This window comes from Desmodus rotundus, chromosome 4 (assembly GCF_022682495.2).
Source record: "Desmodus rotundus isolate HL8 chromosome 4, HLdesRot8A.1, whole genome shotgun sequence".
Classification (NCBI taxonomy): domain Eukaryota; kingdom Metazoa; phylum Chordata; class Mammalia; order Chiroptera; family Phyllostomidae; genus Desmodus; species Desmodus rotundus.
Window position 1 is genome coordinate 53591294 of NC_071390.1, and position 16062 is coordinate 53607355.

Below are 16062 nucleotides of genomic sequence, written 5' to 3' on the forward strand. Positions count from 1 at the left end.
GCTAGAACATGATACTCTGCTAAGGGAAATAAGCCAGACACAAAAGGACAAATACTATATGATTCCACTTATTTGAGGTATCTACAATAGTCAAATTCATAAAGACAAAGTACAGTAGTGGTTGGCAGGAGCTGGAGGGAAGGTACAATGGGGAATTATTGTTTAATGAACACAAAGTTTCCATTTGAGCTGATGAAAAGTTCTGATCATGGATGGTGAGTGGTGATGGTTGCAAACAATGTGAATGTATTTAATGCCACTGAACTATATTCTTAAAAGTGGTTAAAATAATAAGATTTGCTATGTATAGTTTAATACACACACACACACACACACTCACACACACACACACAAAACACCTATCTGTGACATAGGTATTAGGAAGCCAGTACTGCTTCTCCATAACTATAACTGATTCCCAACACTTACAAAGTTAGTGACTTAAAAATGGAGAATTACACCACCAGGATTTTCACAATCTTGTGAATCACCAAAACTTTAGTAAAATGACTACAACTTCACTTCACTTTTACGTTCCACATCTCATTTTGGAAAATCTAGTTGGCTGAACCTAATTCATATCTAGAGCCCTTCACGCAAGGGATCCTATGGAATAATTTTTAGTTTTCATCCTCTGTAGTAGCAGAAAACAATTAGAGGGAGATTGAAATGAATGCTAAGTGCCAAGTTGTTATATTTGTCACAGATTCAGAGTCAGTAGTGATTCATAGCTGTCGTAGCTAATACTTCTTTAAGTCATGCCATCATTTCCAGTAGTGGTGAGATTGGTGAGATTGTCCTGGTCAGTGGTGGGTCAGTCAGCAAGGTAGGGTGGGGCAAACAAAACAGCTTCAACAAGAATAGGAAAGGGTTTGGTAATTGTCATTATCTCCTTGCGCAATTCTGGGCTTATTGTACTTAGTTCGTTAAACCTAACATACAGTACTTACGGTTTTAATACAGTAGAACACAACTTGAGTTACTTGTATTATTATGAAGAGATTTGGGTTCATCTAATGGGATGCACTAAAGGCACATTGATTAAAGGGCATACCATATTTAATACCATAATGTTAAGGAATACCATGTTTACAGTTCTTATGTTTATGGTAATCTTTTTCATTGTATTAAGTACAAAGATGAGAACATCACAGGAAATATACTGATCTCTTTTGCTCTTAGGCTGCTGAAATCTCTAATTAGTATGAATTAAATTTGGAAAGAAAAAAAAATTGCTAGTTAATAAAAGAACTGACATTTTCAAAATTGCATTTTTAAAAATCTCTTTCAAAAATTTCTAGCCATGGTCCACCCAATAGATAAGATTCTTTTGTTCAACTTCATACAGAACAATCAGCTGCTTTTGTTTATTCATTATCTATGACTTGGAACTGAGTTGGATTAATGATTCTGCCTGAGTACACTGTACTCTCAGTTCTTTGATAAAACAGTATTGACCTTTTATAATTAAGTAATTTCTTAATTGCTTATATTTCAGAATAAACTTTTAAAAATTTTAACTCAAATTGAAATGTTTTCTTTATATATACAAATTCACATTTGGGACAAGCACCAAGCTTTGAATGCAATGCTTTGAAATGTGGATCAAAGTTTAATGACGTACTTGGGAGTTAGTTGTCCTTGATACAGTTTTCCGCCTCTAGAAATCTAACCTAAAGCACTGTAGTACTATTTGTAAGAGTAATAAAATTCCGAACAATTGCCAACAATGGGGAGATGGACACATTTTATTATTGTATAGCCATACAATGGAATGTCCTCAGAGGATAATTTAATACCATTAGACAAGATTCACGCAGTAATGTTAAGTTAAATGATACAGAATTATTTATGGTATGATTTCTGATTATAGAACATTCTGTGAGAATTTATATATAACAAATTACAAGCAATACTCTGGGGGTGATTTTAAAATATTTTAAGTGTTCTTCAATGAATACATACTGCTTCTATGCATTTTTCTTTTTATTATAGAAATACATTGAAAGAGTTATACAGTGCAGAAATTTGTAGATTAAAAATCATAAAAGTTTGTTAGTCCCTTATGCAGATAAATGAAGTCCAGTTTATCAGTTTACTCTTTTGATAGAGTTTGCTTTTTGTGTCATGTCAGAAATCTTTACCTAACCTATGGTCGGAGAGATTTTCTCCTTTGTTTTCTTCTAGAAGTTTTCTATTTTTAGGTTTTACATTATGTCTGTGATCAATTTTGAGTTAGTTTTTAGGTGATGAGAAGTATAGATTGATACTTTTTACATATGGATATCTATTTGTCCCGGTACCATTTGATGAAAAGAATGTCCTTTCTCCACTGAATTGCCTTCACACATTTGTAGAAAATGAGATATTCATATACACGCAGGCCATTTCTTGATTCTCTGCTCTCTTCTGTTGATTTGTTTATCTTAGCCAGTACTACTTGATGTTGGTCAAGGTAGTGTGACAGAGTTCTAAATTGCCCTCCATGGGAGGAGTCTATGAATACGGTGGACAGTGACTCCTGTGATTAGGTTATGTTATCTTCCACAGTCGACTAAGAAAGGGAGATTGTCCTCAGTGGACCTGACCTCATCAAGCAAGCCCTTAAAAAGGTCTGGACTTTTCCTGGAGAAAGAGATTCTAAGTACATCAGATATTCAACACAGGAGAGAAGTTGCTGGTTTGGGGAATAAAATACGGGTGGTCAGTATTTGTTGCTGTACTGTATAAGATAACGTTAGGGTGGTCAGTGATGTGGGCTGTGAAAGAATTCACAAAGAGAAGAAAATGTAGAGAATAAAGTTTTTATTCACTCTCCAAGAAAGGAAAGGGGCAAAGTGTGGTGGGATACACCAGCAATGAGGGGTGGGGGCTTTGAACTTTTATTGGGGTTATAATTGGATTAAAAAAGGGTGGACGGTTGCGGTTGTGAGGCCCCTGGGCAAATGGAGGCCTGGTAACCAGGCTGCAGTTTGTTCCAGTGTTATCTTCTGCCCGTGGTTGTAGGGAGCTGTCAGTTCTGTTCTTGCTTTCCAGTAATTTCCAGTCCTGGGGATAAGCTCAGAAGAGTAAAACGGCAGTCATGTTTAATGAGGTCACAGGCCTGCTCAGCCAATGGTGCCAGGAGAGCAAATGGCTCTGGCTTCACCCTTTCAGATAGCTGTATGATAAATCTTGAAATCAGCTGTTTAATTTGGTTTTTTTTTTCAAAGTTGTTTTGGGTATTCTGGGTCCTTTGCATTCCCATATGAACTTTTGAAATACAGCCATGTGTTACCAAATGAGTTTTGGTCAACAATGGACTCCATATACCACTGTGGTCCCATAACATTATAATGCAGCTGAAAAATTCCTATTGCCTAGTGACATTGTACCTGTCATAATGTTGTAGCACAACAGTTGTGATGCTGGTGTAAACAAACCCACCTTACTGCTAGTCATTTAAAAGTATAGCACATACAATTATGTACCGTACATAATACTTGATAATGAACAACTGTGTTACCGAGTTTATGTGCTAACTATACTTTTAATCATTATATTACTTATAAAAAAAAGTTTCCTGCAAAACAGTATGCCGTGTTAAACCTCATGTAATTCATGTTGATCACTTCATTTTCTTTCATGCATGATTTAATCTTGTGTTGTTTTATAAATATAGTGGGGCATAAATGTACAATGTTTATAAAGTCTATAGTAGTATACAGTAATGTCCTAGGTCTTCACATTCACTCACCATTCACTCACTCACTCACTCACCAAGAGCAACTTCCAGTCCTTCAGGCTCCATTCATAATCAAGTGCCCTATACAGGCGTCCAATTTTTTAATCTTTTATACCATATCTTTTCTATGTTTAGATACACAAATACATACATTTGTGTTACGGTTGCTTGAAGTATTCCGTGCAGGTTTTTAGCCTAGGAGGACTAGGCTATGCCATATAATGTAGATGTGTAGTAGGGTGTACCATCAAGGATTATGTAAGTACACTCTGATGTTTGCACAATGAAATTGCCTAATGATACATTTCTCAGCATGTGTCCCATCATTAAATAACACATGACTATAAGTTTATCAATAGCAACAAAAAGCCTGTTGGGATTTTGATTGGAATTGCACTGAATCAATAGGTAAAATTTGGGAAGAATTGACATCTTAACAGTATTGAGTCTTCTGAACCACTCATCTCTCATTATAGATTTTTAATTTCTCTTAGCAGTATTTTATAATATTTAGTATGAAGGTCTTTCTCATATTTGGTCAGATTTATGCTTGAGTATTTCATATGTTTGATGCTATTGTTAATGGTAATGTTTATAAATTTTATTTTTGATTGTTTATTGCTAGTATACAGAAACACAGTTGGTTTTTGTATGTTGATCTTATATCCAACTATCTTGCTAAACTAACTTACTACTCAAGTAGCTTTTTTGTTATAGATTTCATTGAACATTTTATGTGAATGATCATATTGTCTGCAAATAACAGTTTTACTTCTTCCTTTCTAATCTGTATGCCTTTTATTTCTTTTTCTTGCCTTTCTACTGGCCAGAACATCCAGTGTTTTATAGAAATAGTGAGAGCAGACAGTCTTACCTTGTTTCTGATATTAGGGGGAAAGCATTCAGTCTTTCCTCATTAAGAATGATGTTAGCTATAGATCAAAGATACCATACTGTACCTTCATGAAGTTTGTGAAGTTTCTCTCTATGCCTAGATTGGTGAGAGATTTTATCAGGAGTGAGTATTGGATTTTGTCAAATGTTTTTTTGTGTGTATGTCTTCTGAAACGATCACATCGGTGTCCTAGTTTTAGCTTGTTAATAAGGTGAATAGTAACTTTCAAGAGTTAAACTAACCGCATTTGTGGGATAAACACCTCTTGGTTATGATCTATTATCTCTTTAAAATACTGTTGGATTTCATTTGCTAAGATTTGCTTAAAATTTTTGCATCTATGTCCTTCAGGGGGTGTCAGGCAATAGTTTTCTTTTTTATTGTTTTTTGTAATATTTTGTAATTATATTTTATTGATTATGCTATTACAGTTTTCCTGATTTTTTCCCCCTTTGCCCTCGTCCACTGAACACCCCCACTCCCTCAGGCAATGCCCCCACTCTTGTTCATATCCATGGGTCATGCATGTAAGTTCTTTGGCTACTCTATTTCCTATACTGTACTTTGCAACCCCATGGCTATTCTGTAACTACCTATTTGTACTTCCTAATCCCTTCATCTTCATCCATTCCCTTACAACCCTAAAGTCCCTTAATATTTCATATAATAATGGTTTGGTGATGATGAACTGCTTTAGTTTTTTCTTGTCTGAGAAACTTTTTATCTGCCCTTCCATTCTAAATGATATCTTTTCTGGGTAGAGCAATCTTGGCTGTTGGTCTCTGCTTTTCATGACTGAGTATTTCTTGCCAGTCCCTTCTCACCTGCAAAGTTTCTTTTGAGAAATCAGCTGACAGTCTTAATGGGAACTCCCCTGTAGGGAAGTAACTTCTTTTCTCTTGCTGCTTTTAAGATTCTCTCTTTATCTTTAACCTTTGGCATTTTAAATACGATGTGTTTTGGTGTGATCCTCTTTACATCCATCTTGTTTGGAACGCTCTGTGATCCTGGACTTGCATGTTTATGTCCTTCACCAAATTAGGGAAGTTTTCTTTCATTATTTTTTCAAATAGATTTCGGATATTTTGCTCTTTCTCTTCTCTTTCTGACACGCCTATGACGTGAATGTTGGACCTCTTGAGGTTGTCCCAGAGGCTGCTTATACTATCCTTATTTTTTTTTGGATTCCTTTTTCTTCTTGTTCCGATTTCTTGTTTTTTTGCTCCTTATGTTCCAAATCATTGATTTGATTCTTAGCTTCATCTACTCTACTGTTGTTTACCTGTAAATTGTTCTTTATTTCAATTAATGTCTGACTGCATCTTTTTTATGCTGCTGAGATACCCACTAAGTTCTTTGAGCATCCTTATAACCAAGTATTTTGAACTCTGCATCTGATAGATTGCTTATCTCCATTTAGTTTAGCTTTTTTTCTGGAGTTTTGATCTGTTCTTTCATTTGGGCCATGTTTCTTTGACTCCGCATTTTGGTAGCCTCCCTGTGTTTGTCTCTATGTATTAGGTAGAACTGCTTTGACTCAGTGTCTTGGTAATATGGCCTACAGTTGTAGGTGTCCTTTTGGGTCCAGTGGTACAGCCTCCCCTATCACCCAAGCTGAGTACTCAAAGTGTGTCCTTCTTGGGGGCTGAGTACATTCTCCCCTTGTAGTTGAGCCTTGGTTGCTGTTGGCAGATCAATGGGAGGGATTTACCTCGGCCAGTCAGCTGTAAGGATTGGCGGTGAGCACTTCACTGCCAACCTCTACCCTCTGTGGAGGATCAGCTGTGCAGGGACAGGGTGATGGTACTCCTACATGGTCTGTAGCTGTCCATTGAGTGCACTGGCCCTGGGGTTTCCCTGGTGGTGGCAGGCCAAGCTGAGCCCCCAGCTGTGTTTTGCTTGGGGCCATCCTGCCTGAGCTATAAAGCAATCTGAGATGGCTGCTACTTGTGCTGAGTTTGGAGATTCCCAGGCAAAGCCAAGATATGAATCTAGGCTGGCGGCTGCTGGAGCTGGGCCTGGGGCTCACTGAGGTCCAGCTTTTGCTTCCTAAATCCTGAGGCCAGGATTTAGGAAGTTGTTCAGCACGAGCCAAGACCTGCCATTCACATAGAAAAGCAGCTTGAGTGGGCCCATAATTTGGGTGGGACTGAGTCTGTGGGGATCTCCAAGGAGAGTCAAACAGTGTTAGGCAGGTTGATGGAGTTCTCAGGTATGGCACTGGTTTGCCAGCTCTGTGGCTCTGTTGGGGGAAGGTTTAGAAAAGGGACAATGGCCTCTGCTTGCCTTGAGCCAGACACTTCAATTTCTTCCAGTATGCCACTGGTGCCTTTCAACCTGCTACCCCAGTGCCGGAGCTCAGACGGAGTGAGTCTGAGTAGGTGAGTCCATGTGTGGGTTCTTTAAGAGGAACTGCTTGGGGCTCCAGAAGTTTCTTCTACCAACTCAATCCTCACTGGTTTTTGCAGCCAGAAGTTGTGGGTACTTACCTTCCTGATACTAGAACCCTGGGCTGGGGGGCCTGGTGTGGGGCTGGGACTCCTCACTCCTGAGATCTCCCTTCCGAATTTTTATCCACCACATGTGGGTGTGGGATCAGCCCATTCTGTGTTTGCACCCCTCCTACCAGTCTGGGTAGATGTGGTTTCTTTAATTCTGTCATCGTTAGACTTCCATGCAACTTGACTTCTGATGGTTCTGAGTGATTGTTGTTCTGTATTTTTGTAATTTTTATGTGGTCATGTGAATAGGTGAGCCGTGTCTGCCCACACTGCCATCTTGACTGGAAGTCTAGTTTTATTTTCTTTAGTGTCTTAGTCTGGTTTTGGTATCAGGATAATACTGGCCTCATGGAATGAATTTAAAAATATTCTCTTCTTTTCTGAAGAGTGTTATTTTAATAGTCTATTTCCCTCAACTTCTGTGCTATTATTGACATGTATTTTACCGAGGTATTTTTTCATATAGCTTCCCTTACAGAGGTCTTCAGTGCTTTGTGTCTAGATTCTTATTTTCACATGTTAACAATTTCATTTTGCCTAAAGGACTTCCTTTTAACATTTCTGGTAGTGCAGGTCTGCTAGTGATAAAACAGGCTTTGTGAGTCTAAAAAAGTATTTATTTTACCTTTGTTTTTGAAAGATAGAAAACGGTTGACTGTTTTTTTCTTTCCGTACTTGAAAGCTGTTTCACTGTCCTCTAGCTTCCATTGTTCCTAGAGAAAAATCTACTATCATTCTTTTCTTTCTTCCTATGTACATAGTATGTTTATTTTTTCTTTTTGCTTTTAAGATTTTCTCATTATCACTGGTTTTGAGCAATTTGATTATGATATGGCTTGGTATGGTTTTTTTTCTTTGTGTTTGGAGCTTATTAAGCTTTTTGGGTGTATGTGTTTATATTTCACTAAATTTGGAAAATGTTATTGTTATTTCAAATGTTTTTCTGTCCTCTCCTTATTCTTTGGGGACTACAGTTATACCTCTTCTAGGGTCTTTGAAGTTGTCCCACCTACCACTGATGTTCTTTTCATTTTTTTATTATGGTAAAATAAACAAAACAAACTTATTTTAAGCATTTTTCAGTTCAGTGGCATTAAGTACATTCATACTGAACAGTTATCACAGCCATCCTATTAGAACTTTTTCATTATCCCAAATGGAAACTCTGTACCCATTAAATAATGACTCCCCATTGTTTCCTACCTCCAGTCCTGTAAACCACCATTCTACTTCCTGTAATATGAATTAACTACTCTGAGTACCTCATCTATGTGAATCATACAATATTTGTCCTTTGTATCTGGCTTATTTCAGTTAGCACACTGTCTTCAAGGTTCCTTTTAAAGGCAGAATAATATTCTCTTCATTTTTTAGAAACCTTCTGTGTTTCATTTGTATTTTTTCTATTGTTATGTCTTCAATTTTATTATTCTTATCTTCTGCACTGTCTAAACAATTATTAATCCTATTGAGCGTGTATTTCATTACATACGTTGTCACTTAATCTGCAGAATTTCCTTGTCTGTTCTGTTATCTGGTTTAATTTTGATTGATTTTCTACTCGTCATAGATAAATTTTTCTACTTCATGCCTGATCATCTTTTTTTTTTATTCTTACCTGAGGACATTTTTTCATTGCTTTTAGAGAGAGGAAGGGAGAGAGAAATATTAATGCAAGAAAGAAGCATCTGTTGGTTGCCTCCTGTACTTGCATGGACCAGGGATAAAACCCACAACCCAGGAATGTGCCCTGACCAGGAATCAAACCCACAACCTTTTGGTTACGGGACAATGCTCCAACTAACTGAGCCACTCTGGCCAGGGCCATGCCTGATGATCTTCAGCTGGATGCCAGGCATTATGAATTTTACCTGTTGGGTGCTGAGTACTTTTTATTCTTACTAATGTTGTTGTTGTGGAATGTAGTTAAGTTTCTTAAAAACAATTTGGTCCATTTGGGTCTTGCTTTTAAAATTTTTTCAGCTCTACTAGAGACACGGTGAGTCTAGGTCAGGGTTTCTTAATATCAGCACTATAACATTTTGGGTCAGATAATTCTTTTTTGTGAGGGGCTCTCCTGTGCATGGTAGAATGTTTAACAGCATCCCTAGCCTCTACTCTTTAGATGACCCCCCCAAGTTGGGACAACCAAAAATGTCTCCAGAACTTGCAGTATGTTTTTTGGCAAGTCCCCTCCCCTTCTTAAGAATTACTGTTTTAGGGTAAATTTTGCCGTAGCACTATGGCAAGATCTTCCTGTATACTCTACCCATGCCCTATGAATCATGAAAAATTGTTTCAGTTTGCAGTAGGCACTTCTATTGGCCTTGTGTGAATACTGGGCACTGTTCTCTGTAATCTTTCTGGATGGTTCTTTTTTCATTCTTGTTTGATTCCCTCACGTATATGCACTGGTCAGCATTCAGCTGCATATTCAAGGGAGACATTCTGCAGATCTCTGGAGTTCCACCTTAGTCTGTTCAGGCTGCTATAAAAAAAAGTACCATGGGTTGCTTAAAAAACACACGTTTATTTCTCATAGTTCTGGGACTGAGTCCAAGATCAAAATGCCAGCAGATTTTATGTCTTGTGAAGTCCCATTTACTGGCTTATAAATGGTCCCCTTCTATCTTCACAGGGCCAAAGGGGTGAGAGAACTCTCTAGGGTATCTTTTATAGGGGCCACTGATTCCATCCATGAGGATTCTGCCCCCATGACTTAGTCACCTCCTAATACCACCCCACTGGGCGGTGAGGGTTTCAACATGAATTTTTTGGGGGAGGGACACAGACATTCAGTCCATAACAAGTTCTCTGTCTGCGCATCTTTCTCCTCTCCAGTACTCTAGCCCATGAACACTAGCCACCCTGATCTCTTCAGACTCTCAGCTCTGTCTTCTCAACTTAGCAAGTGGCCAGGCCTCATCCCGTTTCTGGCAGGTGCCACTCACGGCCTAAAAACTCTCAAGGTAGTAGGGCTCACCTGCACCTGTCTCTCGGGGATCTCCTTTGTTGTCTGATGCCCAGGGTCTTGAAATGGTCCCCTCCCCCATATATTTTGTCTGTTTTTTGGTTGTTTCAGATGGGAGGGTAAATATGGTTCCATTTGGTACATTTTGGTTAGTAGCAGAAATCTTAACTGATAATTGATTCATATTAATTATTGGTTAAAGCTGAAAGTGTTCTTAAACATTTACTAACCTAATTTCTTCATTTTGTGGATTTGCTGTCATATTCTTTGTTTCAAAGTCTCCCATTCCCTGTAGTTTTTATGGCACAACATAAATATTAAATTGGCCCTAAAAGCCTTCTGTCAATTTTTAATATACCTCTTCAATGCAGGTTTTCACAGTGTTGAGCTAAATATGGGCCCCTAACTATATGTAGTAGCCTACAATTAAAGGACGTGCCCTAACCTGATGAAGCACAGCAGTGGAATGCATCATGTTTTGAGGGCATGGCCACAGCAGGCTCACAGACTTCCAGGAGACTTTCTGTATGACAGTTCATTTTCTAGCAGCTAAAACACTACCATCAAAGCCTGTTTGTTAGTCTGATTGAGAGTGTAAATAACTGGTGATATAAGACAGAAAAAATAATGAAATAGAAGATTGTTCTGAGCAGTCTCTGATACAAACTGTACTGGAGAATAATGCAACAAGGATGGGAGTGACTTGGAATCCATTTGTGGTAAGCTGTTGGAGAAAGGGGAAAGGTAGCAAAATAGAAATAAAATGACAAGTTGGGCCTTTGTATGAGATAAACTTCTCAAATTTGCTACATCGTAGCTGCTGTAGAATTTGTAGCTTGCGTTTGTTGGATATGCAAGGATGAAGTAATTTATTCAGAGCATACCTTGGGGAAAAGATATGTATGTGGTGGGTAGGATGAAACCATCTGGCTATGTAGGTGAACTAAAGCATAGTGAAATCCTATGCTAATGGAATCATATATTTATATAATTAATGATATGCATCTGTGTATAAATTCCATGTGTTAAACTGAATAAGTCATAATTCTTTGGTCTTTAGGATGGTTATTATATGCTATAGCTAAAAAAAAGAGTTGAGTAAGAGTTTTTTTGTAGTTCTCCAGTATAAGAATTAGACAGCCTTTTAAAACATGCAGATAACTTAAAGGTGGATATGCTGTTAATTTTCTAAGACTGAAAAATTATTGTTGATAGTTTTTGATAATATTAAAATTTCTGTTTGGAAACAAAGTATGATTTAAGGCTTCCAAGAACTAGGGTTGCTTTTTAGTAATTAAGAAATAAATATTTAACAAGAGTATTTCTTGTTTGCCAAATATTTTTGATGCTGTAAGTGGTGCTCATGTAGTTAAGTATCTGACTTTTTCAAGTGATTATATCTTAATGGCAAGAGTTTATGTGGATGGGGAGAGAATGAAGAACAGTAGCAGCTTTTTACTTTTCCTCAGCTTAGGGAAGCATAGAAGCTTTTCCATAGCCTAAAATGCAAGTTATAAGGAAATGATAAACACCAAAATCAGTAATTATTACATCTGAGAGGAGAGGAAGGAGATGCTATCAAGGAAGGACATTCACTTGTATTGATGTTTTGTTTTGGTTTTAAAAGCAACCTTTTAAAATAAAAGTTAATATATGTAGAGAAAAGTGTAGAATAGAGCATAAGTATCTAGCTTGATGAATTTTCACAAAATGAACATACCTGTAAACTAATACTCAGATTGAGAAACAGAACATTTGTATTGGATCTGTTTGATTTTTTTCAGGCAGCATAGTGGGCACATGGGTGTTTGTTGTGTAAGTCTTTATTTAAACTATTTTTTTGAAATAGTTATCTCAGAAGGGAATATGGTTTTGAGAGATCTGGAAGATGTCAGAAAACTAACAGACTTTGGTAGTTGAGAAAGTACTTTAGGGAAATAGGTTTTTTTTACATGTAGGCCTTTGTCTCCTGTATATCTGATAAAGTTTATAAACCTGATACTGCCCTAAGTAACTGAAAGTTTTAAAATGGAAAAAGAACATAAACAGCTCTGTGTGGGGTCGAAGTAGTAAAAATTACTTGTACTTTTTGGAATAGTACATTATTAGCCTTTTATAATTTGCACTATAAAATTGGGTCCTCATATTTATAGGTACATTGAAATCACAGTTTTGTTTTAAAGTTTTTATCACTAAAATCTCAATGATAGTTTAAAAAGGAAATTCCTTAGTTTTATAATGAAATATTCGAAGTACAAAAAGAACTGGGCTAATAAGATATTTGTAGATCTTTATATCTAGTTTAAAAGCTTTATATCTGTTAGAAATTGTTATTTGTATAGCCCATAGAAATATGCTTAATATAGGGGTTTTCTGAAATTAATTATCTGTCTGCCTTTGTGGTATTGTTTTTTCTTTTTGGAGGAGGGGCAGATACTTATTCCACGAACATAAAGATTTCTGAAATTTTATTTTTACATATAACAAATCTTTATATATCTCATTTTAATATTTTATGAAAAATATTAAAATGGGATTTTTTTCCCCATTGTTCTCAACAGTAGGCTTTATCTAATTAAGTTGTGGCTGCTAGCACAATTTATAATAGCCAAGTACTGGAAGCAACCTAAGTGCCCATCAGCAAATGAGTGGATCAAAAAACTATGGTACATTTACACAATGGAATTCTATGCAGCAGAGAAAAAGGAGCTTATACCCTTTGCAACAGCATGGATGGAACTGGAGAGCATTATGCTAAGTGAAATAAGCCAGGCGGTGAGGGACAAATACCATATGATCTCACCCTTAGCTGGAACATAATCAACAAAAGAAAAAAAGCAAACAAAATATAACCAGAGACGTTGAAGTTAAGAACAATCTAACAATAGCCAGAAGGGAGTGGGGAGGGGATAGTGAGGAGAGGGATTTTCAGGAGCTACTATGAAGGACACATGGACAAAACCAAGGGGGAGGGTAGAGGTGGGGGAGGGAGGTGGGTTTGGCTGGGGTGGGGTGGAGGGGTGGGGAGAAAATGCAGACAACTGTAATTGAACAACAATAAAATAAATAAATAAATAATTTTGACTGTGTAAAAAAAAAGTTATGGCTGCTAGCTATGGTGTGGAGGAGCCATTTGGAAAAGAATGCTTTGTAAAAACATTTGGTCATTAGCCTTCTTTCTGCCACTGGTGTTATATGCATAAAATTATTAGAATGTTAACCTGTTGAAAACTCACTACTGAATAATATTTGTTTTTTACTCTCTTCTAGAAGCCAATAGGGCAGCATAGGCAAATTACTGTTTTTGGTATGTTTATGTTTATTTGGTCTTCACAGGAGTTGTTAGGACACACTGAAATTTTTGTTTTGTTTTCCTGTCTTCCCTTGACAGACAGTGGAGGAGGAAATGGCTGGTCCTAATCAACTCTGCATTCGCCGCTGGACTACCAAGCATGTAGCTGTGTGGCTGAAGGATGAAGGCTTCTTTGAATATGTGGACGTATTGTGCAATAAGCACCGCCTCGATGGAATCACATTGCTAACGTTGACTGAATATGATCTCCGGTCTCCTCCTCTGGAAATCAAAGTCTTAGGGGACATTAAACGGTTAATGCTTTCTGTCCGAAAATTGCAGAAAATACATATTGATGTTTTAGAAGAGATGGGATACAACAGTGACAGTCCCATGAGTTCCATGACCCCTTTCATCAGTGCTCTTCAGAACGCAGAGTGGCTGTGTAATGGGGAGCCTTCGCATGACTGTGACGGACCCATTGCTGATTTGAATTCTGATCAATACCAGTACATGAATGGTAAAAACAAACATTCTGTTCGAAGACTGGACCCAGAGTACTGGAAGACCATATTAAGTTGTATATATGTTTTTATAGTATTTGGATTTACATCTTTCGTTATGGTTATAGTCCATGAGCGAGTGCCTGACATGCAGACCTATCCACCACTCCCAGATATATTCTTAGACAGGTAAGTTCTGTTTTTAGTTGCCAGGTTTGTGGAAGATTGCTGTAACAGCAAAGATAAGAGCATAGTTATGATAACTATGTTGTTTGTTATTGTTGTTTTGGTTGATATACCCTTTTCGTTTGCTTTATCTGATAGTATAGAAAGATATGCTCTGAAATTGCCTCTTTCTCTTGGAGCAAATTAGACTTTAACCTTAGGTGAGTGGGAAAGACAGCTGTTTATTTTTCTATAATTATGGCTCCATAATATATATGGTACTTAAGATTTTAAAGGGGTTTCCCAGAACGTTGTTTGTAATAAATGGAACTTAGTTACTTTTTTTTAATGATTGGGGCTCTATTCTTCCAAAAATTTGAGGAGTTCCCCTGTATCACCAAATAAATTAGAATTATCACAAATAGTACAAACTGATTCTTTGATAATATTCTGTTGTTTTTATGAAATTCCGAATGCATTAAAAAAGAATAGTCTATGTATTTGAAAAATAAGACTAGAGCAAACCTCAAAATGTTAGTTTTTATATTTATGATTTTTAAAGTTCTTTTTAAAGTTCGTAGTGCTTTTTTGTTTATTTTTATAAAGTGTTTTGCCCTTCTGAAAGTGCCTTATGGTATATGGGTTTTTTTATTGTATGTTTTCCATTACCATTTATCCCCCTTATATCCTCTTCCACCTCCGTAAGTATGTTTTTTTAATCAAATAGATTAAAATGTCCACTTTAAGATGGCAAAATGACATATATATCACATTTTGTCCCCTCTCAAACCCCAACTGAAAGCATAGTAAAGAGGTTTTTAATGTTTGTTTGCTTTACATTGTAAGCTCACAAGAACCGGGCAGATAGGAGAGGAGAATATAGCTGCACATTTTTGGAAGTTTGGAAGCAGATGGATGAGTGGCAACTAGCAGACCTAAAATAACCTACTTCTAAAACGGCAGTCAGGAAAACTGAGAACCAACCCAATCTATGTTTCAGTTTTCTCAAAGCTTTGGATATTGGAGGTGAAAGGGTGGTGCTAAAATAAGGAGCATCAGATGAAAGCTGTTTAAGAAGCTGGTACATCCCTCTATCTCCTTCCCTCTTCTATACAGTGTTCCCAACTGTAAATGAAGACCCCAAGGAAGTAAGGAAGATGTGGATAACTAGGAATGAGTACCCTAGGCAAAGGAAACAGCAAAGTGCAAAAATCCGGAATTGGTAGTGCACTTTAGCATGTTTAAGGAACACCAGGTGAAAGATGGGAGAACAGTTGTAGATGAGGTTTGAGAGGAGACAGGAATCTAGATTGTGTTAGGGACCGTTGTAAGGACTTACAGCTTTCATTTTGAATGAGAAGGGAAGCCTTTAGGAAATACTTAGGAGAAGAGTAGAGTGAACTAACTTCCATTTTAGTGGTTCCCTCTAGTTGTATTAAGAATAGCCTGGAGGTGGGGGTGGGGTGGGAAAACAGGGAAAACAGGGCTTACGTAAATTATTGAATTCATCTAGACAAAGATGAGGTACATTGGATGAGGTTAGCAGTGGTAGAGATGGTGTGAGTCAATCTCTCTCTCTCTCTCGATAGATAGATTTCTCTCTATATATCTATATCTATATCTATATATAACTTTTGAAGGTATAGCCAAAAAGATTTACTGATGAATTAGTATGTAAAGTATAAGTGAAAGAGAGAAGTCAAGAATTATCCCAAGATTTTTGACTTGAGCCCCTGAAAGGATGGAGTTGCCCCTTACAGAAATGGGAAGACTGTCACAGGGGTATCCAACCGTGGGCCGCATGCAGCCCAGAATGGCTGTTAAGGTGGCCCAACAAAAAATCGTAAATTTACTTAAAACATTATGGGATTTTTCTGTTTGTGATTGTGTGTTGCAATGTATTTAACATGTGGTCCAAGACAATTCTTCTTCCATTGTGGCCCAGAGACGCCAAAAGGTTGGACACCCCTGTAAGGAGCTGACTTGGAGAAAAATTAAGGGTTTGATTTTA

General features: G+C 37.2%; 1 protein-coding gene across 4 annotated transcripts in view; it reads left to right on the top strand.

Moving 5' to 3' along the window:
• Positions 1 to 16062, top strand: part of SAMD8 (sterile alpha motif domain containing 8) — a 67464-nt gene that overhangs the window by 24032 nt on the left and 27370 nt on the right. For all 4 annotated transcript variants that reach the window (XM_024561420.3, XM_045195979.2, XM_053922330.1 and 1 more), the window contains one exon: positions 13483 to 14075. In XM_024561420.3, the coding sequence (XP_024417188.2) occupies positions 13483 to 14075 (593 nt within the window). The remainder of the gene's footprint in view (positions 1 to 13482; positions 14076 to 16062) is intronic.